The sequence below is a fragment of the Trichosurus vulpecula genome, chromosome 4 (genome assembly GCF_011100635.1).
Source record: "Trichosurus vulpecula isolate mTriVul1 chromosome 4, mTriVul1.pri, whole genome shotgun sequence".
Classification (NCBI taxonomy): domain Eukaryota; kingdom Metazoa; phylum Chordata; class Mammalia; order Diprotodontia; family Phalangeridae; genus Trichosurus; species Trichosurus vulpecula.
Window position 1 is genome coordinate 439,404,762 of NC_050576.1, and position 26,939 is coordinate 439,431,700.

The 26,939-nt window shown below is 50.5% G+C and overlaps 1 protein-coding gene across 1 annotated transcript in view; it reads right to left on the reverse strand.

Annotated features, from left to right (window-relative positions):
- Nucleotides 1-15,283: 15,283 nt before the first annotated feature.
- The window catches only part of TMEM44 (transmembrane protein 44), a 32,377-nt gene continuing 20,721 nt past the window's right edge, over nucleotides 15,284-26,939 (reverse strand). The window contains exons 9-10 of the mRNA XM_036753312.1: nucleotides 21,499-21,531; nucleotides 15,284-18,264 (exon numbers count right to left, since the gene is read on the reverse strand). Of these exons, the coding sequence (XP_036609207.1) occupies nucleotides 18,151-18,264; nucleotides 21,499-21,531 (147 nt within the window). The 3' untranslated portion in view covers nucleotides 15,284-18,150. The remainder of the gene's footprint in view (nucleotides 18,265-21,498; nucleotides 21,532-26,939) is intronic.

A 26,939-nucleotide genomic window follows, 5' to 3' on the forward strand; every position in this document is an offset into this window, starting at 1 on the left:
GCCCTGTGTGAGTTTTCCATAAAATAGTCTTCTTGGCAAGCGTGCCTTTGGCATTTAAACAATATGGCTAGCCCATCAGAGGTGAGCTCTCCATAGTAAGAGTTTGAATTTCTGGCTCTGTGTCCAGTGCCTTATCTTGTCAGGTGACCTTCAGCATTGATTGACAACAGTCGAGGACACTTTCAGCCCATCTCTGTAGGACCAGGTCCTTATCACTATCAACGTGGCTCCATCAGCACTGAATAGTAGATGTTTACCACAGATTTTCGACCCATAAAAAGCCTTTGGATGGTTACTATCAATGTGAAACTAAATTTCATCTGCCTTCTTACTGAGCCAAGAATCTCTTTAAGCTTCACTTGCATTTTACTTTGGATGGAGTTTGCATTTGCTGCCTTAACTTGATAGGGTCAAGATTGTGAGTGAAGTAAGAAAAGTGAAGCAAGAGTGGGGGGAAGGCCAGGGGCAGGGGTTGGGGGAAACAGAAAGACTAAATGGATGGCAAAGTGGGATTTGAGCTGAGTCTTGGGGAAAACAGAGAAGCTGGCAGGTGCAAGTGAAGAGGAAGGTGGGGACAGATACAGATGTGGTGAATGTGATCTGGGTGGAAGATATGAACTTCAAAGGAGAAGAGGTAGCTGCTGAGTGATGGGCTCCCTTTGCTGTGTGGCCTGAGACAAGTGGCTTAACCTCTCTGACCCTGTTTCTTCATTGAAAAAATGATACCTGCATCCTGCCTCCTTGCATTGGTAACTAAGGTGGGGCTCCAGGAGGGGCCAATGAAGGGAGGTCTGATTATGTCTTTGCTCCCAAGAAGGCCCAAAACCCCAATCTACTAGGTGCTAAGCCGATGTGGGCAAGAAGCCCCCAGGGTCCAATAGTAAGAGCTTAAGTTCTGGTTGCTCAGATGACATTTGATGACAGCTAAAGAGTGCATAAAAAGAGAGAACAGAGCTATTTGCTTAGGGCTTTCACCCTTGGCAGTGCGCTGATGTGGAGACTCCGGGCAGCTGTAGTTAAGAGCCCTCCAGCTTGTAAACGCAGACGTTCGGACTTTGTTAAACTGGGGTAACTGTGCATTGAGATCTGAATCAGACAAGGTCTGTCTGTGGATGTTTCTAATTTGTTTGTATTTGCTCTGAAGCTCAGGTGCTGGCTTTTTCCCCTGAGCTGAGTGAATGATATTTGTATGATGGACTAAACTGAGCTTGTTAACCCCTTAACATTGCTTTGCTTAAGAACTTGGGCTTGCAGCATTCTGTGTGCTGGTTGTTATTGGTTTTGCACAGCCACAGTAGCTGCTAGCCAAATTGTTGAAACACTCCTGTGCTCAGAAGGAGTGTGCCAATACTTTTCCAACCTCTAGATGAAAGGTCATCCACAAGGCTGGAAGGCCTCTCCTTACTTCCCTCAAAGTCCATCATGTGGTGTAAGCCAGCATGACCAATTAATTCAACTTAAGGAACGAAGTACTGCTGGTCAGGAAACCTCGGTTGTCATCTTGGGTCTGCCACAGACCCTGGCTGTGTACCTTGACCTTTCTGGACTCAAGGTCTTCATCTATAAGTTGAGAGGATATGTAAAGTGATCAGGGGTCCCCAGACTTTTTGTGAGAAGGTACTGGCCTTAATTTCTCTGAATGCTTATTATGGTCATCAATCAGGTAAAGTCTCTAAACAGGAATGGGGGATGAAGGAGAGCTTAGAGTTAAGTCCATGAGTGGCTTGGGCAGAGGAGACGGGGCTTCTCCCTGCTCTACTCTCTTCTGGCCACTGGGAGGGCAAGGCTCTTTCTTGAGGGGAGATTTGGGAAGAGAGAAGCCAACCTGGAGATCTGCCGGTAAATACCCATTTACTAGCCATAGCCTCTTGGTTAGATGTATCCCAAAGGTCTCTTCCTGCTTGAAAAAGTCTTTCATTCTGGCTTCAAAGGACGTGAGTGCAAAAGAGAAGGGGGAAGAGAGGAGGTGGCAGAAATAGTTGTGGGAAGAGAAAATGGGTGGGGCCGTGAACACTCAGAGAAAATATCTAAGTTGTCAACAAGCCTCAGAGGTATTCTGTTACAAGCCAGTCTAATGATTACAAATGCAAACGCTTGCCTGGTACAAGCCAGCCCACAATATGGCATCTCCCTTATTCATTCCCTACCCCCGCACCCCACACCCACCCAGGGACACACACTCTTTCTCCATGGCTCATGTCCACTCACTCTGCCTCCACAATATCAAGTTAGGGTTTTCCCAGAAGGATGGTGACTGCTCTACACTCTCTCAGTCTTAGGGTTAACCCTTGTGGGTGACCTTGCCTACTGATCCTATAGCTTATGAGCCTCTACTAGCATGCTTCCCACTAATAAATCAGCCACTACTATTCAAATAACATTAACCAAAATATTCACTCAAATGAACAGCAAATACATAATACTTAGGTGACATTCCACTCATAAACCTGAATTATATTCTCTCACCAATGCACATAGTGAACATATGAAGAATGGGTACATTCTTTAAATCCCAGGGTAATAAGGCATACATTTTAGGAATACGTACACCCAGGGAAACTTGCAGCTCTCAAACTGTAGGCTTCCATATTCTCTTTCTGGTTCAGGGATTATCCATTAAAGCTCCTTGATGAGCATAGAACATTTGAGAACAAAAGTTTCCCCTATTTAAACGGAGCTGATCTGCACTATGTGGGACTAGCACCTCCCTGGCTGTGGCCTCAGAGCTGGATAAATTGTTTGGCTGGGAGACTTCTCTATGGCTCCATTTCTTTTTTTTTTTTAATATAAATCCATTTGATAACTTTTTTGCATCACCACATTTTGCCCAGTGTCTTCCTTCCTCCCAGCCAGCCATTCCATATAACACATTTTTAAAGGAAAAGAGAAGAAAAAAAATCAGCAAAATTGATTAATAAGTGAAAAGATCTGAAAAGAGCTGTAAGGTATCACACCTGCAGATCTCCCACTTCTACAAAGAATAGGGTAGAATTGTGTCCTCCTTTCTTTTGGGATCATGTTTGTTCTTTGTAATTTTGTAACATTGTATCGTTGTTTTGTGTAACATTGTATCGTTGTTTTGTGTAACATTGTATCATTGTTCTTTGCATTTGGATTGTTTTGGTCATTGCGTATGTTGTTTTTTTTCTTTTTGGCTCTGCTTCACTTTGTATCAGATCATGTAAATCTTTTCATGCTATTCTGTATTCTAAATATTAATTTTTTCTCATAGCTCAGTAATATTTTATTACATTCATGTAGCACAATTTGTTCATTCTCCATTTGATGGGCTTTTACTTTGTTTCCAATTCTTTCCTGCCACAAAAAGTGCTGCTATAAATATTCTGGAGGATCTGGGGGTCTGATCTCCTTGGGGTATAAACCTATTAGTGGAGTCTCTGGATCAAAGGGTATGGACCTTTTAGTCACTTCATTTGCATAATTCCAAATTGCTTTCAAAACAGTTGTATTAATTTACTCGACAGTCAGCAAGTACTTATAAAGCGTGTACTATGTGCCAAGCACTGTGATAAGCATTGGAATACAAACATAAGCAAAAAGAAAGACAGTCCCTGCCCTCAAGGAGCTGACATTCTAAGGGGGAAGAAAATGTATAAAAGGAAAGCAAAAGGGAAGTGAGGAGAGAAGATTGGTAACTTGGGAGTATGATGGAAAAGTTCAGAGGAGTGCTGGGGTGGGTACCGTCCTTACATGGAGGGTCTGGGAAGAGCCTTCACCCTCCAAGCAGGGGGAAGGGACATAGGGGCAGCGAGTATCACTGAGATGAGAGTTCTGGGGCTAAACCCTTCTTATGGAACGCACTGACTGTTGTTTACTGTCTTTACCAATTTATAGGATATGAGGCAAAATCTCAGAATTATTTTGATTTGCATTTCTCTTATTATTAGTCATTTGGGGCATCTTTTCATGTGGTTGTTAATAGTTTACAGTTCTTTTGAGAATTGTTCATTTGTATCTTTTGACCACTTAGCTGTTGGGGAATGGCTTTTGTATGTATCTGTTAGTAGTTTAAATATCTTGAATATTAAACCCTTATTTGAGAAATTTGAAACAAAGATTTTTTTTTTCATTCAAAATATTCCCTCCCCCTCCCTGCATCTAATGCACCTTCTAAGCTGTTCCACTGCTCAATTGAGCTTGCTTCTCAACAGCAACTACGGTGTCCATCACTTTCAGTTTCAGGCTTTGATGATGCCTTCAGCTAAAGTGGTATCATACTCTTTTAGGAAAAGGCAATGGTATTTATTCTTAAATTGGCAAAAGCCTCCAACTTGGGTCCTTTGGCAAAATTCTTTTTCATCTTCTCCATCTCTTAATAACAAATACAATTCAGAGAACTCTATTCCAACGTTTCTTCCTCTTCTTAGCAGTAGTTGGCTATAAAGAGCCAAGTTCCTCCTGTCCTTTTAATTGTACTTCTTGTCGTTGTTCTTCCTGAGTGGCAATAAAAAGCACAGGTTATTCTCTGTACTCTGTCCTCTCAGCAAGTCATATGTAGATAAAAGCAATTATTAGTATTAGCAATTAAAAGTATTAGTATTAGCCGTTACAAGTATTAGCAACTCCTGCCTCAGATTAATCAATGCCTGCTTTTCTCAAAAAGCAGGCTTTTGCCCCAGATAAGTGAATTGTCAAAGTTCAGCTTCTTTACCTGCAGAATCTGAGTTGGAAGGAATCTCAGAGATGATCTCAACTGTCATGACGCAAACAAGATTACCCTCTGATTAACTGGCAAGTTGTTCAGAGAGTACTTCTCACAGCTGAGCAACTCAGGAATTCAGGGAGAATCCAAAGGTAGCAATGGCCACTTTAGCTATATTTATACAATCCGGAAATCCAGGGGATTATGGCATGAATGGGGGAAGGGTAGCAGGTGAGATCAGAATCAGGGAGAGGAGAGTCTCAAAGATACATTTAGTGATCTTACTGGAGTCTACAATTCTGGGAACTGAGGAAGAGCAGTGGATTTGGGATGAAATCATACAATGCCATTGTTCACTCAAGATAAGAACATTGGTGAGCCTGAGCGATAAAGGAAACAGTTATGCCTGTTTAGGAGATGGGGTCCCATCTCTTGAAAGACATCGTCTATAGGAATCCAAGGCAGAGATAGGGACCTTAGGTATCCAAAAACCACCAGAAAAACAAGGAACTATTCCTTTCTCTCCAGAGAAACAGGTCAAATGGATCCTCTCTTGTTTCTAACGCAGAAAACCTCTTCGTATATTGAGTTAGACAATGGTCAGGTTATAAGATATAAAACAGTAAAGGATATGGGAAAGCAGGTCAGATAGACTAGATACGTAAGTAGACAGATAAATAACACTTTTAATAAGCAATTACTCTAAGGCAGGCATTGTGCTAAACACCAAGGATACAAACCCAATGAGATAGTCTCTTGTCTCAAGGAGCTCACAGCCTAAAGGGGAAGACCAAATACCAAGGAGGACCGGAAAGGAGAGAGGGAAGTTGGTGAAGAGGTGGAGCAGACTGCAGTGTAGGTTCAGCTGGGCATGAAGGGGCCTTCCAGAAATGGCAGTCCTGGCCATCAGGCAGCAGGTCCCAGGGCTGGAAGCTAAAATTTAGATGTAGGTAAAATAATTTCCCCCCACAAGGCCGACCCTCAACTGAACATGAATTTCTTTACAATGTGCATTTTAAGTGGTCGTTGAGCCTTTGCCTGAAGACTTTCAAAGAGGAAGAACCCAGTAGCCTCAGTTCATTTCACTCCTGGGCAGCTCTGATTGTTAGGAAGGTTTCCCTTACACTAAGCTGCCAGTGGTCATTTGGTAATCTGGTGAGGTGTGAGGTGGCCACTGAGGTCCTTTCCAACTCTGAGATTCTGTGATAATGTTTTTTGGTCCTGCTCTTTAGGAGATTAGACTCTAATTGAGGGAAAGGGTGTCCTGTGACCCCTGTGACTCCTGGGAGGATGAAATCAGTGCAAAAAAGAGATCTGGTCAAAGTGCAATGAGAGAGACAATGAGAGACAAGAGATCCCCGTTACTTGAGGGCTGGAGGGATGTCTCAATTGGGACTTGAAGGAACGGAAAGATTTTACCACCAAATGGAGATTGTGGAGTATGAAGAGATCTGCTCTAGGCATGAGGGATGATGTGGTTAAAGGCACTGGGATAGGAGAGGATGCGATGAGAGCAGCTGGTAGAGTTCAGTTTGGCTAGAAAGCACAATGTGCACATTAAGTGAGCAGGACCTGGAGGAAATCACCCAAAGCCTAGTTTTCAATGAACCCAGGAAAAGGAACTACTGGGGATGGGAGCCTCTCATTCAGTGAGAAGTGCTGGGAGTACCAGAAAGCTGTGGAGCAGAAATTAGGCTTCTATGACCACGACCACTCACCATGGTAAGCTCCAAACAGACCTACAACATCAAGAGAGAACTAGAGAACAGGAAAAGAGATTTGTGGAAGGAGCTTTCTTACACAATCGAAGATAGATGATCAGAAATGATAAAACAGAGACTTTCGATTACATGAAATCAACAGGCTTTGGCATGAACAAAATCAGCGTCCCTAGACAAATAGGACAAGCTGTAGAGTCAGGAAAAAACCCACCGACTTTACAGTAAATATCTTAGAAAGGAGTCTGATAGCCAAGCTGTACAGGGAACTGAAATACATATGAGAACTCAAGAGCCATCCCCCAGCAGCAAGGGTCTGAAGATACGAACAGGCCATTTTCAAAAAGAGAAATGAAAATGAAAGAATGTTCCAAATCACTAATAGTGAGAATTGCAAATTAAAAGACTCCATACCTATTAAAAGATAGTGATTGTTGGTGGGACTGTGGGAAGATAGGCTCATTAATGCACTGTTGGTGGAGCTGTGAATTGGTTCGATCATTTTGTAAAAGAATTTGTAGTTATGCTCTTGGACTGAATGATAACCTTTCTGGGTCTCTCTGTTGCTGTCTTTCTCTCCATGGTTCTCTCTATCCCTCTCCTTCCTCTCTCTCTCTCTCTCTCTCTCTCTCTCTCTCTCTCTCTCTCTCTCTCTGAATGTGTGTGTATGTGTATCTATCCATCTACCTATTTTTCTAGCCAGACACACACACATATATACACACACGGACATACATACACATACACATACATCTTCCACGTCCAAGATAGTGGAAGAGACTTTTGTTCAAAAAGATTTCAATCATCAGCTTTTATAGTAACAAAAGTCTGCAAGCAAAGTGGGTCTCCAGGAAATGAAAGATGGTTGAGCAAATTGTGGGCAGTAGGTGGAATGAAATCTGATCATCCCAAAACAATGACTGAAGCTTTCAGAGAAACTTGGGAAGCCTCATATGAACAGATGAAGAGTGAAGTAGACAGAGCCAAGGAAAGAAACCATCTGCAGAGTGACTGCAATAAGGTGGGGGAAAGTGATCTTGAAAGGCTGAAAGACCCAAGAACTCTGATGAGATGATGCAGTGACTGCTGGTGACTTGGGGAGCTGGCAGGGAAGGTAAAGGGGACCTCCCTCTGTGCTTCCTTTCAGCAGAGAAGTGGTGATGGTCTCTGGGCAGGTGGAACCCAGGGCCTGTTGCCAGATAGAACCAGCGAATGGGTCTGCTTTGCTGGTTTAGACTTCTTTGCTACAAGGGAGGGTGTGGGTGTTGGTGTTGGGGGCATGAAGAAGAAACAGAATTGTTTTTTAAAGGGCACCAATATGTTAAATAAACAAATTGGAGTATGTGACAGCTGTGGCAGATGATGCTGGAAGAGAAGGGCCTTGAATGCCAGGTTCAGGAGTTGATTCTAAATTTTGCACGCAGTGGAGAGCTGCTGAAAGCTTTTGGTCATAACAGTACACATGTTGGCTCAGTGGATAGAGGGCTAGACTCAAGAACAGGAAGATCTGAGCTCAAATCCTGCCACAGACTCTGGGCAAGTCACTGAACGTCTGGGCCACTAATTGGATGTGAGGGAAAGGAGATGCCCAGCAAGTACTTGGTACTCTGAGAGAGAGACTAGGGATAAAGTTCCAGGTGAGGGAACCTGAGGCAGAGCTAACTGAGCCCACAGTGACTGATGAGATCAAAGAGGGGCAGAGAGAGGAAAGGAGAGGAGAGCAGAGGGGAAGAAAGGAGAGGAGGGGAGAGCAGAGGGGAGGGAGGAGAGGGGAGGGGAGAAGAAGGGAGGGGAGAGGAGAAGGGAGGGGAGGGGAAGGAAGGGAAGAAGAAAGGAGGGAAGGGGAGGGGAGAAGAAGGGAGGGGAGGGAGGGGAGGAAAGAAGAAGGGAGGGGAGGGGAGGGGAGGAAAGAAGAAGGGAGGGGAGGGGAGGGGAGGGGAAGAGAGGAGAAAAGAGCCTCCAGGGAAGGATAGGGAACCTTCCCTGAGGCTTTGAGAGCAGTAGAATGGGACAGATTTCCCACAGACCAGACCTTTCAGCAGACAGTCCAGATCAGAAGCTGCTGAACAGACTTTTCAGGAGGGTGAAATGCAAGCACCTTCTCTTGTTCATTTTTTTTCTTTCTGTCTTTTGTTTGGAATATGTTCAATTGATGTCATATTTTTTATATTGAAATTATTCCTAGATATTAATATCCCCACCATCATGCCCCAGGAACTGAACCATCCCTTGTAATGAAGGAAGACAACTGACGTAGAGTCTACATGGAACAATGTATGCACCATTCCACCCCAGTATTCCCCCACATCTCTGCTGTGAAGAGAACACTCCATTTCCTTTATCTCCTCCCAGGACTATTATGGGTTTCTCAGTCTCTCAGGCTTTAGCTTTCTTCAGTCATTGGGGATTTTACCCTTCTGCTTTTTCATCTCTGTGTCTGCTCATACAAATCCTGCCACATTTCCCAGAATCCCTCACAGGTCATTTCATTCAATTACATGCCAATGTATTCATATGCAGCTAAGGGGAGCAGAAGATAGAACCCTGAGCCTGGAGTCAGAAAGACCTGAGTTCAAATCCAACCTCAGATGCTTCCTAGAGGTATGGCCTTGGGCCAGTCACTTCACTTTTGTCTGCCTCAGTTTCCTTAACCGTAAGATGAGGATCCTAACAGTACCTATGCCTAGGGCTGTTTGGGGGACAGACAAGATCATCTTTGTAAAGCACTTAGCCCAGTGCCTGGCACATAGTAGGTGTTATATAGATGCTTTCCCCCTTTCCTTCATACACCACGACTTGCTGGAACATCTTCAGCCAATGAGAACCTGTTTACTTTCCAGTTCTTGTCCCTATGACTCTTCTGGACTCTGGGAGGCTGTTCTGTCTGTCGTTGGCCTCCGGGAGCACAGAGTCAGAGCTGATCCCTGGGTCGAAGGGTGTGAGCACCTTGATCCCTTTTCTTGCAGAATTCCAACCTGGGATCCACAAGGGTGGGCCTTGGGGGTCACAGATCCACTCACAGTGACAAACGAAACAGCCTCATTTTGAGAGGACTCCGGTGCCCTTGGAATGTTCCCAATGGGCCTCCCAACCCTGTTCATTCTTCCTTCCCACTCAGGCCTATTGCAGTCTCTGCTGCCCCTGGGTGGTCTAGCCAGTCTGGGAGAGGGAAGACAGGTAGATGTCACAGAATCTCAGGGCTCCAGCAGTGCTTATGGGTCATGGGGGATGTTTTGCTGGAGCTATCTATGTCTGTGTTGGAGCTCCCATGCATGTAGAGACAGTGTCATCTAAACGTTGTACCTGCCGAGCACAGAACCTGGCACACGATGGGTCCTTAATACAATTTTATTTTAGAGACCCAGTCTCCCTACCTGGCCCAGGTTGCTTGTGCACAGACACTTGTGGGCCTAATCCTGCTGCTGCTCTAGGTCAGTGTGCTTCCCTTTGGGCAGCTGGGTGCCCCCCCTTGCTCCTTGGGGCTCATCATCTTGGTGCCAGGCTTAGTGCTGGCACCCAATTGTATTCTGTAGCTCAGAACTCCAGAGCTCCAGTGATCCACCAGCTTAAGCCACCCAGAGAGCAAGGATTCCAGACAAGTCCAACAGGCATCACTGCTTAACACATTATGGTAAGATTCAATCGAGTTAAATCTCACCCTCCCCCACCCCCAAATGCCACCCAATATCTTAAATGCAGCTCCCCAAACATTGGTGTCACCAGGGGTCTTGGTCATCCAGCATGGGCGATGGGATTTCTGCCAGGACTCAGGATCCCCATCCTTACAGGGTCAGAGATGGAAGAAGGAAACTTTATCCATCTCTGGTCTCACATCCCACCCTTACTCATTTCACAGAGGAAAGGCCTGAGGTGTAGAGAGTGGAAGGCTGTCCAAGGTGACATGGCTGATAGGTGTCAGATCTAGGACTCAAATGGGTCGAGCCCCATGTCCAAGTAATCATCCTGCCCCAAAAAGAGCTTTCCTCCTCTGCCTCTGTCCCCTCTGATGGGACTTTCTGGGTCTTTGCCTTAGTGTCTCTGTGCTGGCTCCCAGTGGGTCCTTCCTAGATGCTTCCTGATCGATTGTCTCCCCTGGGACAATGGCAGCTACGGGAGGCTGGCACTGCTTCTGTGTCTCCAGACAGTGCCTGGCCCATTGTGGATAATGAAAAGCTTAGGAACTGTGTGTGGACAGGCACGTGGGCATCCACGCACAGATCTGCCTTCGTGGCTCTCTTTCCTGAGCAGGACAAGACCCTCTACACTTCTGTGGGCTCAGAAAAGCCAACATCAGGCTCCTTGGGAGGCTGTTTCTTTTCTGAGAAGCATCTGAATTGTATCTCCGGAAAGGGTCATTGTACTCGGAGACCCTATCTTATCAGCTGAGGAGGCTGAGGGGCTCAGGCCACACAAAGGAAAATGGCCTTTGACAGATTGGTTTGACCTGGGTGGAGGCAAACACAGGATCTCAAGCTTCACTCCACTGGGAGCTCCTGCGGCCCTGACCAGGCTATTGTCTGAGTTTTCAAGTATTTAGCCAAGCCTTGGGTCCTGTCAGAGGTCAGAGGGCATGAGAATGTGGGAAAGGCTTGGCTCTCGGCTGGCAGCCCACACTGATCCCTAGCTGGGGATGAAGGGTGAAGGACTTTGAACTCTTTGTCATCAGTCTGCAAACCTGGCTAGTGACAGACATCACTGGGAGCTGAGGTCCCCTGGGGCTGAGGTCCCCTGGGATGCCATCTGGAGCCTGGCCCAGGCCTTCCAGGCACAGGCAGCGGGCTGGCCTCCATCCTCTGAGAAGACACGGGTGTCGTGTTACCTTCCCCAGAAGGAAGCCTGGAGAGGCAGGGCTCCAGCCTGATGTCAGTGGGAAAGGCTGATGCAGGAGGGAGTTAGCAGGGGAACAAGTGGCCCCAAACCCAGTTGTTCCTGGAGCTGCTAAGCGAGGGAGGGGCAAGGGTCCTGGAGACCTCCCTGGGCCCATTCTTTGGCTCCCTGTGCTCTGCCTCTCGGCCCCAAAGAAGGGGGGAAGGCGAGCCCTTGCCATCATCCCCAGCTCATGCGGTCATCTGTCTGGTATGCTGGTAGGGGTGGGCCAGAGGAGGGAGTGTCCGGTCAGCACAGAAAGAAAGGCTCAGTGAGGTCACCCTCTGTCCCCCTGGCCCCATTGTCCTGGAGTGCACATTTCCAGGTGCTTTGGCTCCATCCGTCATGGGTGACTCAGCTGCTAGGCCTCCTAATGCTTCCTTTGGGAAGTCTTATTCATGGTCTCTAGGAGGGGTGGAGGTAGTGCCAGCCCACAGGGTTCTGAAGGGAGGATTAGGAGGCAGCCCCAGCTGCTCCAGTCTAGGAGTTGGATCAGGTGGTAACAAGGTCACACTCATCCTTCTTTTTGGCGCTATGACCTCTCTATGGTGGGGACATGTGGATAGCAGGTGGTGACTGGATACAGGCAGGCTGAGCTGCCAATCAATCGTCCTCTAAGGCTTTTGGCAGCTGGCTGATTGGCTGTCCTTACACTACTTGCTGCCCCTCCCTCCAGGCAGGTGGGGCTTCCCTAGAAACCCTGGCTCCTTCAGGAGGGTAAACCAGTACAGCCAGGAAACAAGATGGTGCCAAGTCTTGCTCAGGCTGCACTTTTATGGGCTCAGAGTTTTAGTCTCCTGGCTCCCAACGGGAGGGATCAATTTGTCTCTAGAATGGGGAATCCAGCTCCCCTCTCCCCTTTCTTGTCCCTAAGCCTAAATAAGAAGCCAACTCCAGGGAACCGCTGGAGGGTTGGAAGCAGGGAGGCTTTCCCCAGGTTAGCTGCATCACTTTGTCACATTTAAAAGGCTGAAAACACAAAGCAAACCGTGAGCTCAGAAAATTGAAAGGATCGAAGGTCCCAAGTTGGACATCAGTGTCAAATGGAAGCGGGGATAATCTCCCCACATTGAGCCCATCCTGAAGCCTTCAGCTGCACAAGGGGCCAGGGCACTCATCTGCCCAGCAGTGGGCAGCGGCACAGCCAGAGCTAACTCCAGATGGCCGCCCCAGCCTGCTCAGGGGGTGGAATCTGCTGCCCAACCCTCCTGCCTTCCTGGAACCATGTATCAAGCAGTGGCCAGCATGGGAAGGCTAGGCCATCTGCTCAGCCTAAGCATCCACCAAGTTGTGGCTCTGGGACATGAGGAGGGAGAGCAGCGCCCTCCTACCCAGACCACAACGGGCCGCCCAGTGGGGGTGTCGCCGTTCCCACAACCAAGTCACTTCACCTCAGGTGGGCAAGCAGGGGGTTGTAGCAGGACTTCCTTGGGGGTGTGAGCAGACCTCAATGGCCACTAAGATGTTGCTCAACCTCAGTTCCCTCAACTGTGAAATGACAATAATAAAGGGCCTACCTCCCGGGGTTGTTGTAGGCATCGCATTAGAGAACATATCGACACAAATGAGATATTCCCTCGTCGCTGTTGTCCTTCTCCAGTGAGGTCAGCACCAGGTTCTAGTCCCATTCCTTGTTCCCCAATGCTGCACTTTTGTTTTGTTTGAGGCCTGGGTCCAAGGGGTGATCCAGAACCCAAAGAGGGTAGAGACACTCTGAGCAGGCATTGACACATACCTGGAGGCTGAAGTGCATTCTTTACTCTGCTAGGCGTGTAATGAGCTGCTCAGAAGTCAGGGAGTCTTGGAATTGGAGAATTGGAATTCCTACTTTGCCCTGAGTTTGCCCTCTTTGATTTCAGGCAGAGCCACAGAATCTGGGCATTTCCCACCCTCTTCTTCCTGCAGCCCCGCTCCCTTCAGGACAGAGCCCATGGGGGCTCCCACAGGCAGGAAGCAGGACACAGATGAAGGCCCAGTAAAGAAGACAGAGGAGGAGAGCCAGGAAAGAGTTGGGTGAGGTGTCCCAAAGACCTCGTGCGAAGAGAGTGATCCACAGGGTCCATGGCTGCAGAGAGGCCAGGAAAGATGAGGATGGAGAAGAAGCCATTGGATTTTGTGACTAAGAGGTCATTGGTCACTTTGGAGAGGAGCTTCAGTGGCATGATGGGGTTGGAAGCCAGACTGTAAGAGGATAAGACGAGGCACCTTTTCCAGGAATTTGACCACAAAGAACAAATGAGATATAGGATGCTAGAGGGACAGAGGGCACAAGAGAAGATTTTATCAGGATAGGGGAGCCTCAGGCATGTTTGTGGGCAGGAGGGAAGAATCACAGCCAGCATTTCTAGAGCATGGGACCTACACCATCTCCTTTGCCCCTTAAAGTGAACTCGATGCTATGATTACCCCCACTTAACCATCAGGAAACAGGCTGAGAGTGATGAGCGACTGGCTTGAGATCACGTAGTTAGTCACTGTTTGAGGCGAGATTCAAACTCAGGTCTTCGTGTTTCCAAGTACCCAGAGAGGTGGAAGAGAGGGGTCCGTGGGACTCGGCTTGAGGTCATTGGCCTCTTGGGGTGCCCTGATTGTGCACTCTGCTCGACGGGGATGGGGTGGGGGTGGCAAGTAGGGGTGGGGCTGGGGTTTTCCTCACTCCTTGGCTCAGTAGGAAAAGATCCTTCAGAAGAGCACCTCCAGTCAGCTGCCCAGATCTTGCCCTTGTCCGTGGTGCTGAGCCCTCAGAGGGGGGATGGGGCCGACTCCTCGGCCCTGTCCCAGAACAGCTGGAGTCCAGGGGCCAACACCACTGGCAGACAAACAATGACAATGAAAACCAGCATTAATACAGATTTGTAAAGAGCTTTACAAATGTTTTGTCACTTGGTCCCTGGGAGGGAAGTGCTGAGATCATTATCCCATTCCACAGAGGAGGAGATGGAGGCCCAGAGCTAGTCTAGTCTGAGGCCAGTTGGAATTCAGGACTTCTTGACTCCAGGCTCAGTGCTCCATCCACAGTGCCTGGCACACAGTAGGTGCTTAATAGATGCTAGGTCATACACATTCTTGGACTCCCCAGGAAGCTGCCCCCACACAGACTCCAGAGATTTGGATCTCCCCCAACCCCAGGGTCAGTGTAAAGAGTGGAGGGAAATTGGGGCTGGTGAGGTCATTTTTAAGCTGGATAAATGTGAATTAGAACACTCCCACCCCTCCCCTCCCTCCAATATTGAATCTGCCCCTGGAACTCTAGGCTCTGACAAGTGAGCAAAGTAGATTGTGGGCCATATCTACTCAAGGCACTGGGTCACCATGGACCTGGAAGAGACCTCAGAGGTCACCAGAGGAGGAATGGAGACCCAGGAAGGATAAGTACTTGCCTAAGGTCAGTCAGTCAGTCAACACACATTTATTAAGTGCCTACTATGTGCTAAGCCTTGTTAAACACTGGAGAGTCAAGCAGAGGCCAAAATACTGTCTGTCTTTGCCCTCAGGGAGTGTGCGTTCTAGTGAGAGAAAGTGTAGATACCCAGATATGTACAAGATGGCTACAGACTAAACCCAGGTCATCTGAAAGGGAAAGTGACGGGACTGGCGTTTGAACTCCAGACTTTTCGTTGTGTGCTGACTGCCAAATGCAGCTTGAAAAGATCTCCCTGGGGACAGGGGAAGATTTGGCAGCTGGAGCCTTCATAACAAGCAATTGGGAGGAAGGGGGAGGTGGGATGGTGGGGCTAGTTTGGGTCTGGGGTCACCCTGGGATTCAGGGAGTGCCCAGGGCCATGGTCAGGAATCTGGCTTGGTCCTTGCTCGGTGGTTGCCGCACAGTCACGTAGCTTCTGAGAGGTCATCGCTATCTCCAGAGGTTTCTGATTGCAAACACTCCTCCCCCCACCCCAGGAAAACTTTTTCCAGTTAGCTCACACAAAGTAAGGATCTTCACTTATTTATAAACCACACACACCTACTTCTGTACGAATGATTACGTGCACTGTAAAACCTACACAAAACAGAAATTTAAACTAGGCAATAAAGGTGAGGTAATACTGTGGGAAAATGTATTTATTCATAGTACAAAAGCATTTTTGCTCTCACCAAAGTATCCTGAACTAAAGCGATCCATCACGACATTTTGGGCGAGAGTCACAGGAACAAGACACGTCAGTGTTTTTTGACAGCCTTGGTCTAACCCTGTTGAGATGGCGCAGTTCAGTGACAGAGTCTAAGTGGGTCATTTGGGGGTCCTTGGTTTCAAAGGCTGCCAGAGGCCATGAAAAGCAGGCCCAAAGACTCAGAGGGAAGCCTCACCCCACTGGCTCAGCAACACCCATTTCTCAATCCTATACACCAACCATGCAAAGGCAGATCTTTGTGGAAATTCAGTGAGCACCCTTCAGTCTCCCTCAGTGTTATTCTTGCAAACTCCTTGGATGGCATCGTATTTTTATAAATAAAAGGGATTTTCTAAATGAATTCAAAGTCCATTGAAACCCTTTGGAACATTTTAAAATAGATTAGAAAATTAGTATGAGGAACTCACTCCTGGAGGAGGAAGCTCTCCTGTCAAATGTGCCTTCTCTGTGACTGATGGCTTTTCTTCAGGAGTGGCCTGAGAGGGGGCCCTTGTCCAGGGTCCTCCAGCCAGGAAGCCCAGGTCTCCCTCACTCTAAGGCCGGTGGTCTCTCTACTACCACGCTGGCTGCCTCTACATACCTAGGAACATTTTCATAGGCCACAGATCACCTGGAGTAACCCAGAGAAGAGGGAGTGTGATGGACAGTGTCGAAGGGAGCCCAGGGAGGAGGAGGACTGAGAGAAAAGAGGGGTTTGTGGGTGACTTCAGCTGAATAAAATGAGGATGTTCAGGAGAGGGGTGGGTTTGGGGGAGAGATGACATCCTGCCACCTGCAATGCCTCCCACCCTTGCCAACTCACTCTTTCCCACCAAAACATGTGGGGAGCAGGAAGTGAGGGGAAATCTTACTGCCCCAGAGTGGAGAGGACAGCTGCCATGGGCAGAATTAGGGTATGACCCCTGCCTGGGCTGTTGATGGGGTGTATTGCTCTATCAGAGTGGGGTGTGCCGGAGATGAGACCAGTAGGAGGGCCTCTGGTTGGATGGTCACATGGCCCCCTTTGCAAACCACTGGCCTAGAGGAGGGCAGGTCCAGGACCAGACTCCCTTCCTTCCCTCTTCCTCTGCTCGGCAGGATTTGAACCCATCTCTCAGATGCAGGACAGGCTGCCCTTGTGCACATGGCAATCGTGCACACACACAGCAGTAGGTCCCTTTTATTGGCGTTTATCATTTGGGCCCCTCAGTTTCAGCTCAGTGCGGATGGACCGTGTCACAGGCTGATGCTGGGACCCCAAACAGCTGTGAAATTTGACAGTCTTCAGCTGGACTCTGAGAGGAAACCCAGAAGGCCAGCCTATTGTGCTTAATTAACCCAACCTACCCTGCATTTCAAACATGCTTAAAACTATATCAGGTAAAAACCAGCACAGTGCCCCCTCCTGCCCTGGCCCCAGGGGCCAGAAGATGGAGGAAGGCTGCAGCTGCCCAAGTGTAGGCGCCCTGGTCACTTCTGGGACCTCTAGCTATTGCCTCCCTCCAGCGGAGTCTCAGAGGGCAGCCTCAGGCCCTTGCTAGACCTGGTCAGTAATGATGAAATGACCTCATCTAGACCATATAGGGACTTCTCTGTTTCCCCTCATTAGAATGTAACCTCGCTCCTCAAGAGCAGAAGTATTGTCTTTTTACCTCCTTTCCTTAGCCCCTCAGCCCCCGGCCTGGGCCTGGTGCTTGGCTCTGGCAGGCACCTAATACATGCTGCTGAATGGATGAATGGATGGATGGATGGATGGATGGAGGGATGGATGGATGGAAGGATGGATGGATGGACGGAAGGAAGGAAGGATGGATGGATGGATGGACGGAAGGAAGGATGGATGGATGGAAGGATGGATGGATGGATGGATGGATGAAAGGATGGAAGGATGGATGGACGGAAGGAAGGATGGATGGATGGATGGATGGATGGATGGATGGAAGGATGGATGGATGGATGGAAGGATGGATGGATGGACGGAAGGAAGGATGGATGGATGGAAGGATGGATGGATGGATGGATGGATGAAAGGATGGAAGGATGGATGGACGGAAGGAAGGATGGATGGATGGATGGATGGATGGAAGGATGGATGGATGGATGGATGGAAGGATGGATGGATGAATGGAAGGATGGAAGGATGGATGGATGGATGGATGGATGGATGGATGGAGGGATAGAGGGATGGATGGATGGACGGAAGGAAGGATGGATGGATGGATGGATGGGAGAGTGAAGGAGAGAGGAGAGAGGCTGGGGAGCCAGTGAACACCAGGGATGATGATGATGCCAATGGCAATGGACGGGGCAGGGAGACCCAAGGCTTTGCTGACAACATCCAATAGGATTGGAGGTCCTTGCCTTCGAAACTCTGTCCCAGCTCATAACATAGGCTAAGAAATTAATTACAGTCATTTTGAATGAAGGAAGGAAAGATGAAGAACCAAAACCTGAGAAGGGGCCTGGCTCCTTTAGGCCACCAGCCTCTGTGGTCACCTTCTTTGCAAAGAAAGGACAGTTCTGGTCAGTCACTCCAGGGCCCATGCTTGGTTTGGATCTGTGTTCTGCTCCCCAGACATCGTGGCATGATTTGCCCTTCTCAATGGGGTGCATGATCAAGGTGATCTCCATCAGGGAGTCTCTACCTCAGCCATTCCTGCCCTCTCCTGACAGTCTCAGGGCATTGTGAAGTCTGATGAAGGCCATCCCTAGCCAGGTTGTGCAGAGCACCCCCAGAGACCCTGATACAGTACTTAGTCGGCGTCTCCCAGCAGTCAGGCGCCCCCAGGCTTCACTGGGCATCAGCTGTGGGGTGGACTTGTCTGCCTGGACACTCCTGGGCCAGAGCCCTGGGCATCTCCACACTGCCTTTGTTCCAGGGCAGATTCACGTCTTCAGAGTCCCACTACGGACAGAAGACACATGGTCATGAAGCATCTGCAACCTCCCCTCTCCTGCTTTCCTGCAGGCACTACCGGGGCCTGTACAGGGCCCACCCCAAAGCCAAGGCAGAGGGAACAGACCCAGGGCTGTTCAGACAAGGAACCGGACACAGAACACATGCAAGCTGTCCTTGTCAGCCCTGGCAAGTCATCCAAGAATCATGGATCTGGGTTAGAAGAGATCTGAAAAATCACCCAATACCCCCATTTTACAGAGAAGCAAACAGGCCCAGGGAGCAGAGCTGACTTGCCCACAGTAATGCAGGTACTGCATGACACAACAGGACTTCTGATCCCTGGGCCCCAGATTTTAGATCCAGGGCAAAGCTACCTTCATTCTGCTAGTCCCTTATTCACCAAACAGACAAAGGATGAGCTTGGTTGGCAGGGATCAGGTCTCGACCTGCAGTTATTGGTACAGGGAACTCCTGGATGGGTAACTCCCAGACGGGCAACTCCCTCCTCAAATGCAAGCCAGTACCTCTTCTGCAGTACAATGTTAGAAATCCTCCCAAGAGGTTCAGTGACTTGTCCAGGGTCACATGGTGTGTATCAGAAGAAGGACTTGAACCCAGGCCTTTCTAGCTCCAAGGTCTGCTTTCTGTCTACAGTGATGCTCTGTGTTGAAAAGTGTTTGAATGTTGGAGGATATTGCCCACCTTCCTCCATACTACTAATTTTGCAAACCTACTTCCAGCCAGACTCAACTCCTAACTATTCCCCTGACCACACTATTCTCTCCCACCTCCATGCATTTACACAAGGTAGCTGCCCCTACCTGGACAGCCTTCCCTTCTGCATCTTGGCCTGATGACTCCCATCTTCTGCTGCCCCCTCTTGGAATTCCTGCCTTCTTCTACAGGACCTGCCAGTGCCTGCCTCCTCCTGCCATGATGCTCAGGTCCAGTCACCTCCCCCTTAGGTTGTGAGCTCCCTTGAGCAGGGACAAGGCTTTTGTCTTTCTCAGTGTCCCTAGCACATGGCACAGGCCTGGCACCTGGTGTTTGTGGAGCTGCTGACTCTTTTCCTCCTGGACCCGGCTCAGGTCCCCCTCCTCCGGGGAGCCTCCCTGGTCTTCCCGGTTCCACATGGTCCCTCCCCCTTGAGCTGGAGCTGGTTCCTTACCCCAGACAATCACCAGATGGAGTTTCTGACTCCTGACAAAACACGGGAGGATCCTCCCAGACAAGTGGGCCCCAGGCGATCATCTCTGTTTCACAGAGGAGAAACTAAGGCTTGAAAAGCTTCCAGGCTCACCCAGGGTCACAGAGCTAGTAAGGGTCTGAGGCAGGATTTGAACCCAGGCTCTCAGCCCTCCTTCATTTCAGGCTGCTTTGACCCTTACTCCTCCAGGAGTTTCAGAATTTTGAAAGACTAAATTGGAAGTCAAAGAATTGTCTATCACAGTTGCTCCAACCATCCATCCATCCATGGGCATGAATGCCCAATGTGACTGTGACCCCAGAAGGGCACAAGACAGCTTGTGGGCAGCAAGGCCAGCCCTCCCTGCCCCACACCAGGCTGCCTTTGCAGCCCCTAACCTGGGTCACACAGGTGACCTCACCTCCAAGGCCAACGGCAGCCTCTGGTGAGCCTGGCTGGAGAGGGCAGAGACGACAGAAGCCAGTCACTGGTCTATTGGTGGTAAGGAGCTGCCCCAGCAGCCCGGCCCCCTCCCCACACAGCTCCTCCTTCTGACCCTTCACCAGCCAGTGTGGAGCTCTGTCCTTCTCAGGCCCTATCTAGGCACTGGTCAGGCCTCAGAGAAGTGCATGAGGACCCTAGGATGACACCCCAACTGCCTGATGAGGCAGAGCTCTCCAGGTATTGAAAGGAAGGAGGGTCCCTGCAGAAGGAAGCTGGGAGACCAGATAACAGAGCTGTCCCAGAGTGTGACGGGCAGCCAGTAGAGCACATGCAGCAGATGGCTGCATGGCCATTGGTTGGTTGCTTGTAGAGGGGGCGGATCCTGCTTCAAGGTAGTTAGATTAAGAGCTACCACAGCTTAGCCGAGAGACACTGAGCCTGAAGACAAGAAACCCTGAGTTTGAGTACCATCTCTGACAGTTCTTACCTGTGTGACCTCAGGCACCTTTATCCCTAGATCACCTCACCTAGAGAACAAGGTTAAGTACCTGCACCACGCTTGGAGTCAGGAAGACCTGAGTTCAAATCTGGCCTCAGACACTTACCAGCTGCATGACCCCAGGCAAGTTGCTTAACCATCATCTGCCTCAGTTTCCTCATCTGTAAAGTGTGGATAATACGAGCACCTGCCTCTCAGAGTTACTGTGAGGATGGAATGTGATAAGATGTGTAAACTATTTACTTAGCACACTGCCTGGCACATAGTAGAGGCTCAGTAAACATCAGGTTTTATATTGTTATCTCATGGTTGTGTTGGATGGTTCAGAGGAGATAGACAAAGCATGGAAGCCACTTTGTCCGCTCTAAGGCATTTTACCCAGGGCAGTTATTAATTATTAAATGATGCCTGGGATTCCGGGATGCTGGGATCCCACCCTGGTCTCCTCAGGATGTCGAAGGGCTGAAGGCCCCAGCCTGGAGAAGACACTCGGGTAGACCCAGGAGCCATCTTCAGGCATTTGAGAAATAGCTATCACGACAGAGATGGGTGGGACCTGAGTGAAAGGGCAGCACAGCTTAGTAGACAGGGCACAGGAAGACCTGGATTTGAATCTTACCTCAGACACTTCCTAGCTATATGACCCTGGACCAGTGACTTCACTTAGCACTCAGGGGACTCAAATCTAAGACCCTAAGATTAGATAAGTAGCTGACACAGGTCAGTGGAGAGCATATCCTCACAGGATGTCCCCCATACCAAACTACTTACAAGCGTTCCCAAAGGCCCCAAGAAGAATACAAATCTTTCCGTGCTTTGCTTCGAGGGATCTATGCAGGGCAGCCCACAGGCAAGGCACAATTGATGGACTGCTTTCTGGTGGCCTGGGCCCTTCCTCTGGCCTGCTTTCCAAGGATGTTACTACAAGGGTCAACGCCTTCTCTCTGCAGGGTCTGAGGGAGAGCAGACCTCTCCATGAGAATACCTCCCAGACCCCACTGACTGATGTGACCTTCCCCAATCCCTCCCAGCCAGGGTCTGAGAAAACACAGGCCCCAGATCTGCTGGGAGGCAGCCACCAGGAGGAGATGGAAGGGAGCAATCTCCATACCTGCTCCGAGTTCAGGGCCTCCCAATACTTCTGCTGCGGAAGGAAGGGAGAGAGATGGAGAAGAGTTAGATTAGTTTTACCATTACCAGAGAGAGGAGGAGGAGGAGGGGGAGGAAGGCGCAAGGCTGGTGAGCACCTACTAGCCGAAGGAAGCAGGTGCGAGCGAGAGTTGTGGCCATCAGCCTGTGGTCAGAGGAGGAGCCATAAAATCATTAGCTTCCTTGTTATTAATCGTGGGATGAAATGGATCTGATTTAAGCCTCTAGAATGAGAAAGCAGCTGGGGGAAAAAAAAGATGAAGAAAACCACCCAGGAAGGTGGAGCTTCTCAGCACCCCAGGAGCCCTGTTCTTCCAAAGTGCCCGAGGCCAGCAAAGGTGAAGAGAAGCCCCAAATTCAGAGCTCAACAGTCTGTGCCCAGACCTTCCTCTCCACCCCCAGGAGGCATCTGAGAAGTGGGCCCATGTGGTGGCTCCCAGTTTTGGCATCAGAGCTGATCCATATTAGACACTACTCTGCTCGAGTAAATGAAAATCAGAGCCTGCCCTCGAGGGGCTTTCATTCCACTGAAGCTTGATGTCGAGCTTCAGAAGCACGTGGACCCAAACCAGGACCCAGCCTGGACCCAAACCAAGGTCCTCAGGCCCATGTTCAGGACCCCTGCCCCAGGGCTGCACCCAAAACCACTGTGGGCTCAGTCATCTCTGAGCCCTCTCCAAGGAAGGACCAAAGGGAAGGCGAAAACAAACGAACTGCCCCAAGAAAGCAGGGAAACCCAGTCGTGGAGATCTTGCCCAGGCAACTACCGGGGCCATTGGCAGCATGCCCCTGCTGAGGGCCTGGGGGCTGGAATCACAGAGGTGGGGTGGGGAAGGCTAGGGCCAATGATGAGGAAGCAGAGCCCCCCAGCTTCCTCGCTCCCTGCTGCCCACTAGTGAATGAGCCGTACTAAGGGGGCTTATCAGCCCTGGAGGGTGAGGGCCTTCATCTTGTAGATAAGGATGCTTGGTCATTTGTCTAAAGTTGCCCAGCTGGTTAATGGCAAGATCAGGACCTTCACCTTTAGAACACCAGGGAGGGAAAGCTTCATTCTTTGTCCTTGTATCTCCAGCTCAGTGTCTGGTACACAGAAGGTGCTTAATAAATGCTTACTGATTGACTTTCCCACTTTCCCCCAATCTCCACGTAGAAAGAAGCCTGAGTATCAACGTCCTCCGTCCTCCTTTTGTGGCTGATAACCAAATAAACCTCCAGGGAGGTCAGCTTCCTGGATTTCACACAGAGGCTCCCCACTCACCCATTTCAGCCAGTCTTTGGTAAACCTGACCAAGTACAAGCCCCATTTTCTCAATTGTTTCTCTCACAAGAAGCACCATGATTTTTACAGAGAAGGAATCATAGGACTACCTACTTCCCCCTCAGGGGCCTCTGAGTCATCTCTAGCATGTTAAAGTTCTAATGTCAAGGGTAGGATTGGAACTCGAGGCTTGGGATTCTGAGCTCACCATCATGCCAGGCTGCTGCCCTATGGAAGAATGAGACTCAAGGTCATGTTCTCACTTAAGCCCAAAGGGCTAAATGATCGACCCACTCCTTGGATCAAGTCCAGGCAGGGCCCACTTTAACCTAAAGGTACAGGTGAGGGCTCCTGCCTGCCCCCCCCCTGCAGCAGGTGGGCTTCGTTCAGAGGTCACTGAGCTTCCCGAGGAGAGACATCCAGATCCACTAGGAAGGGGGCTTGGCCTGGGGTCGTAGGTCCTTCCTCTCAATGGGGGAGGCTCCTGTGAAGGGAGGCCAAGGGAAGGGGGCAGCCTGTCTGCTTCCTTGTCCCCAGCCAGAGATTTCCCTTCTCAGCCACTCAGATGGATCCCCCAAGCAGAGAGGCCCAAAGGCTCCTCTGGGTTTGCCCAGCACCTCCCAGGACAGGAGGCTTCTGATTCCCCATCTAACAGGAGGGCTGGACTTCTGCTGAGCCTGCCACAATCCCACGGGGACTGCTCCAAGGGACCAGCACCGGTGCTCTTGCTTGAAGCTGGCCACTTTAGCAAAGCTGACTGGCCCCAGCAGGGCCCATGCCCCAGGCTCTGGTCCTGCCAGCACAGGGCTCTCAGGACTGACCAGTCCAGTGAAGGCGAAACTTCCCTAGGACCAGAGGCTAGCAGGCTGTGTGTCTGTTTGACCCTTCTCGGTTCTGCCCAATCTCACAGCCATCTCAGGAGCCTGGGCTAGGGTTAGGAGGGTGTGGGGGCCAGCCAGCCCAACCAGGGCTCCTGGAAGCACAACAGGAGCCGTGGTGACCCAGCAAGAGAAGGCCTGGGGACCTATTGGGCCCTTTCCTGTGGTGCTCCCCTTCAGGAATGCCAGGGAGGGGCCACCTGTCGTCTGCTCTCTCTCCCTCCCCCCGCTCATTTGTGCACACATCCCATGAAACAGGTTACCCAAAGCAGTCACTGAACCCAGGGTCCCCCTCACTCCCAGCCCTGAGATGTGCATCCCCATTTGGCTCCTGTTCTCATGGGGCGGGGCCCAAACCCTGATATGGAGTCGGTCTACTCCCCTGGGAAGTCTGCTCCCCTCAGCCTAAGGGCCTAAGAAGGTCTGAGGGAGCTCAGTATAGGGCCACAGATCATGGCTGCAGTCTGGAAGGTCACCCAGAGCTGAAGGGGTTCTCCAGCATTTCAGAACAAAGCCAGATGGGAGGAGGGACTCTGGATGAGCCTTCAGGGAGCGAGCCCTGGGCCCTGAGACCAACGAATAAGGGCAGGAGCCAAAGAACACTCCCCCCACCCCTCCCAACCCCAGCTTGGGCACCTGCCTACCTCCAGCTCAGAGTTGATGGAAGACACCTCTGAGGAGCTGGTCGAAGACACCTTGGCATGGATGACCTGGATGGGGGGGTAGGCAGGGGGCTCCAGCAGGGAGGGGGGGGCTTGGAGGAATGGGTCCCTGACGCCTGTCTGGCCGTCCCCCGGTAACCTCGTGGTGCTGCAGCCTACCTGGACAGAGTATGGACGTGGAAAGTGTTGAGAGGTCCGTGGGAAGGTGGACCTTCATCATGGGGCTGGAGATGTAGGGGAATCAGAGAATGAGATGGAAGGGCCCCAACTTCCTCATTACAAAGGAGAAACTGAGGCCCAGAATCCTACAGCTGGTAAGGAGCAGGACCAGGATTTGAACTCAGGTTCTGTGTCACCCAGTCCTGTGCCCTCTCCACTGCATTGCACTACACTCCCTCCCTCTCCCCCTTCCCCTCCTCCTCCTTTCCCCCCACCTCCTGCTTCTCCCCCTTCCCTCCTCCCCTTCCCCCCTTCTCCCTTTGGCCCCGGGGGCAGCTCATGTGACAAGGCAGCTGAGGGCAGCAGGAAGGAGTCCATGCCAAGCAAGCTCTCACAGGGAGCATGAGGCACCTGAAAGCTGAGCTTGGCCAGCCCCAGGGCACAATGCTGACTTGGAAACCCAAGCTGGCATGGTGGGGAAGGAGGGAGGTTAGGCGCCCGTGACTCAGCGGCTTTGTGGGCTCAGTTACCAGCTCTTGTCCTGGCAGCTGCCCACACCCAGCCCCGTATGCTCTCTTGACCCTCTGAGACAGCCTTCAAGGTCACCCAGCCTGTTGCCCACTCTGACTGGGATCTTCCTGACTGGGCCTACCCAGGGTCACCCCTGCTCTGCTTGAGCCCAGGCTGGGGATCTGGAGGTGGCCTCCTCACAAGCCCATCCCAGGGCTCAGCCACTTTTTGTCAAGATGTTTTCCCCCTGGGCCTCAGTTTCCTCCCTTGGAAAGTTAGGGGGTGGCTTCGGTGGACTCTGAAGGCCCTTCCAGGTCCATCTCTGACCCTGTCATTCACAAATCCTACCTCTGACACTGAAAAGCTGGGCCTCTAGCAGCAAATCACTGCCCCTCTGGGCATCCTCAGTTTGCATCCCTGTAAAATCAGGCCTGTCTCTGCCATGATCTAGAAATCCTCCCTGGGACATGGTGTGACCATGGACAGGTCACATAAGCTCTGAAGGCCTCAGTTTCCACGTCTGTAAGCTGAGGGCCCTTCTGGCTCTGCTTCTGATCCTCAGCCCTATCTCGGGGCACCTCTACCCACCTGGGCTGCCCCTCCACAGGAGGGGAGGCCTCCCCATAGGGGATTTAGCAAGCCCACCCACCCCACCCCACCCCCGCCACATCTGTGCTGTGATCAGTGTTATCAGGGGTAATTCGGTATCCTGAGCCAATTTGCTCCCAGGAGGGGACTCCCATGGGAATGGCTGGTGCCAACAGACCAGGACCACACCACCAGAGCTTTAGAAAGGGGAGGGGCCTCCACCTAGGTTAGCACCCTCATTTTTCAGGTGAAAAAACTGAGGTCTGGAGAGGTTAGGTGACTGCTCAAGGTCGATGAGCACCTACTGTGTGCCAGGCACTGGGCTGAGTGCTGAGGATACAAAGAAAAGTCGAAACTCTGTTCCTGCTCTCAAGGAGCTCACCTTCTAATGAGGAAGGCAGGAAGAAAAGAAGACTTTATCATAAAGCACCTACTATGTGTCAAGCCCTGGGCAAAGCGCTTTACAAATGTTATTTCATTTGGTTCTCTGGGAGGTAGGTGCTATTATTATCCGCATTTTACAGCTGAGGAAATTGAGGCAGACAGGGTTAACTGACCTGCCCAGGGTCATGCAGTTAGTGTCTGAGGCAGGCTTTGAACTCCGGCTCTTGTGACTTCAGGTCCAGCACGCTGTCCACTGGGCCACCAGAGCTGCCTCAATGCCAACTGAGATCACTGTTCTCATGGACTGTGGCACCACACTGCCCTCCCCCCATCTCAGAAAGGAAAGGACAATCCCTTTCCTGATAACACATGGGTGTTCAAAGGATTTAAGGTCCCTGTGCTCTGTGGTCTGCTCAGCCCTGTCCTCAGATCAGGAAGGAGCCTCAGGGTGAGACCAGCCTTTAGGTGACTGAAGTCGCCCAGGGCCTGGCACCTTGGACAGTCCCTGAGGGATGAACAAGGCTGCATTCATTGCCTGAGGGACCCCTGAGAGCAAGCAAGCACCAGAACCTTGGCTGAGCTCCATGCCAGGGATCAATCCCGCTTCAGGGCTCCTGGGGCCAAGCCCTTCCAATACCAATACCCACTGTAGGAAAACTCTCAGAAGGGGAACAAGGTCAGTAGGTTTAGCCACCAGAGCCAGAACAAGCAGAGGCCAGGCCCGGCTCTGCCCCAGGTGCCACATGGCAGGGGCACTTCCTCATGCCCACCCCCTTCACATGATCAGCACCTGGCTGCCATGGCCACCTCCTGGGGTCAACTCCCTGCCAGGGCAAACTGCCCTAATGTGCCCAGCACTCCCCAGGGCCCCTGGGGGCAGCTGGTGGCTCCCCTCCCATCCATAGTGAACTCAGCCCTCATCCAGATCCTGTGCTCTTCTCCCTGACTCTTTATGCCTTCACCT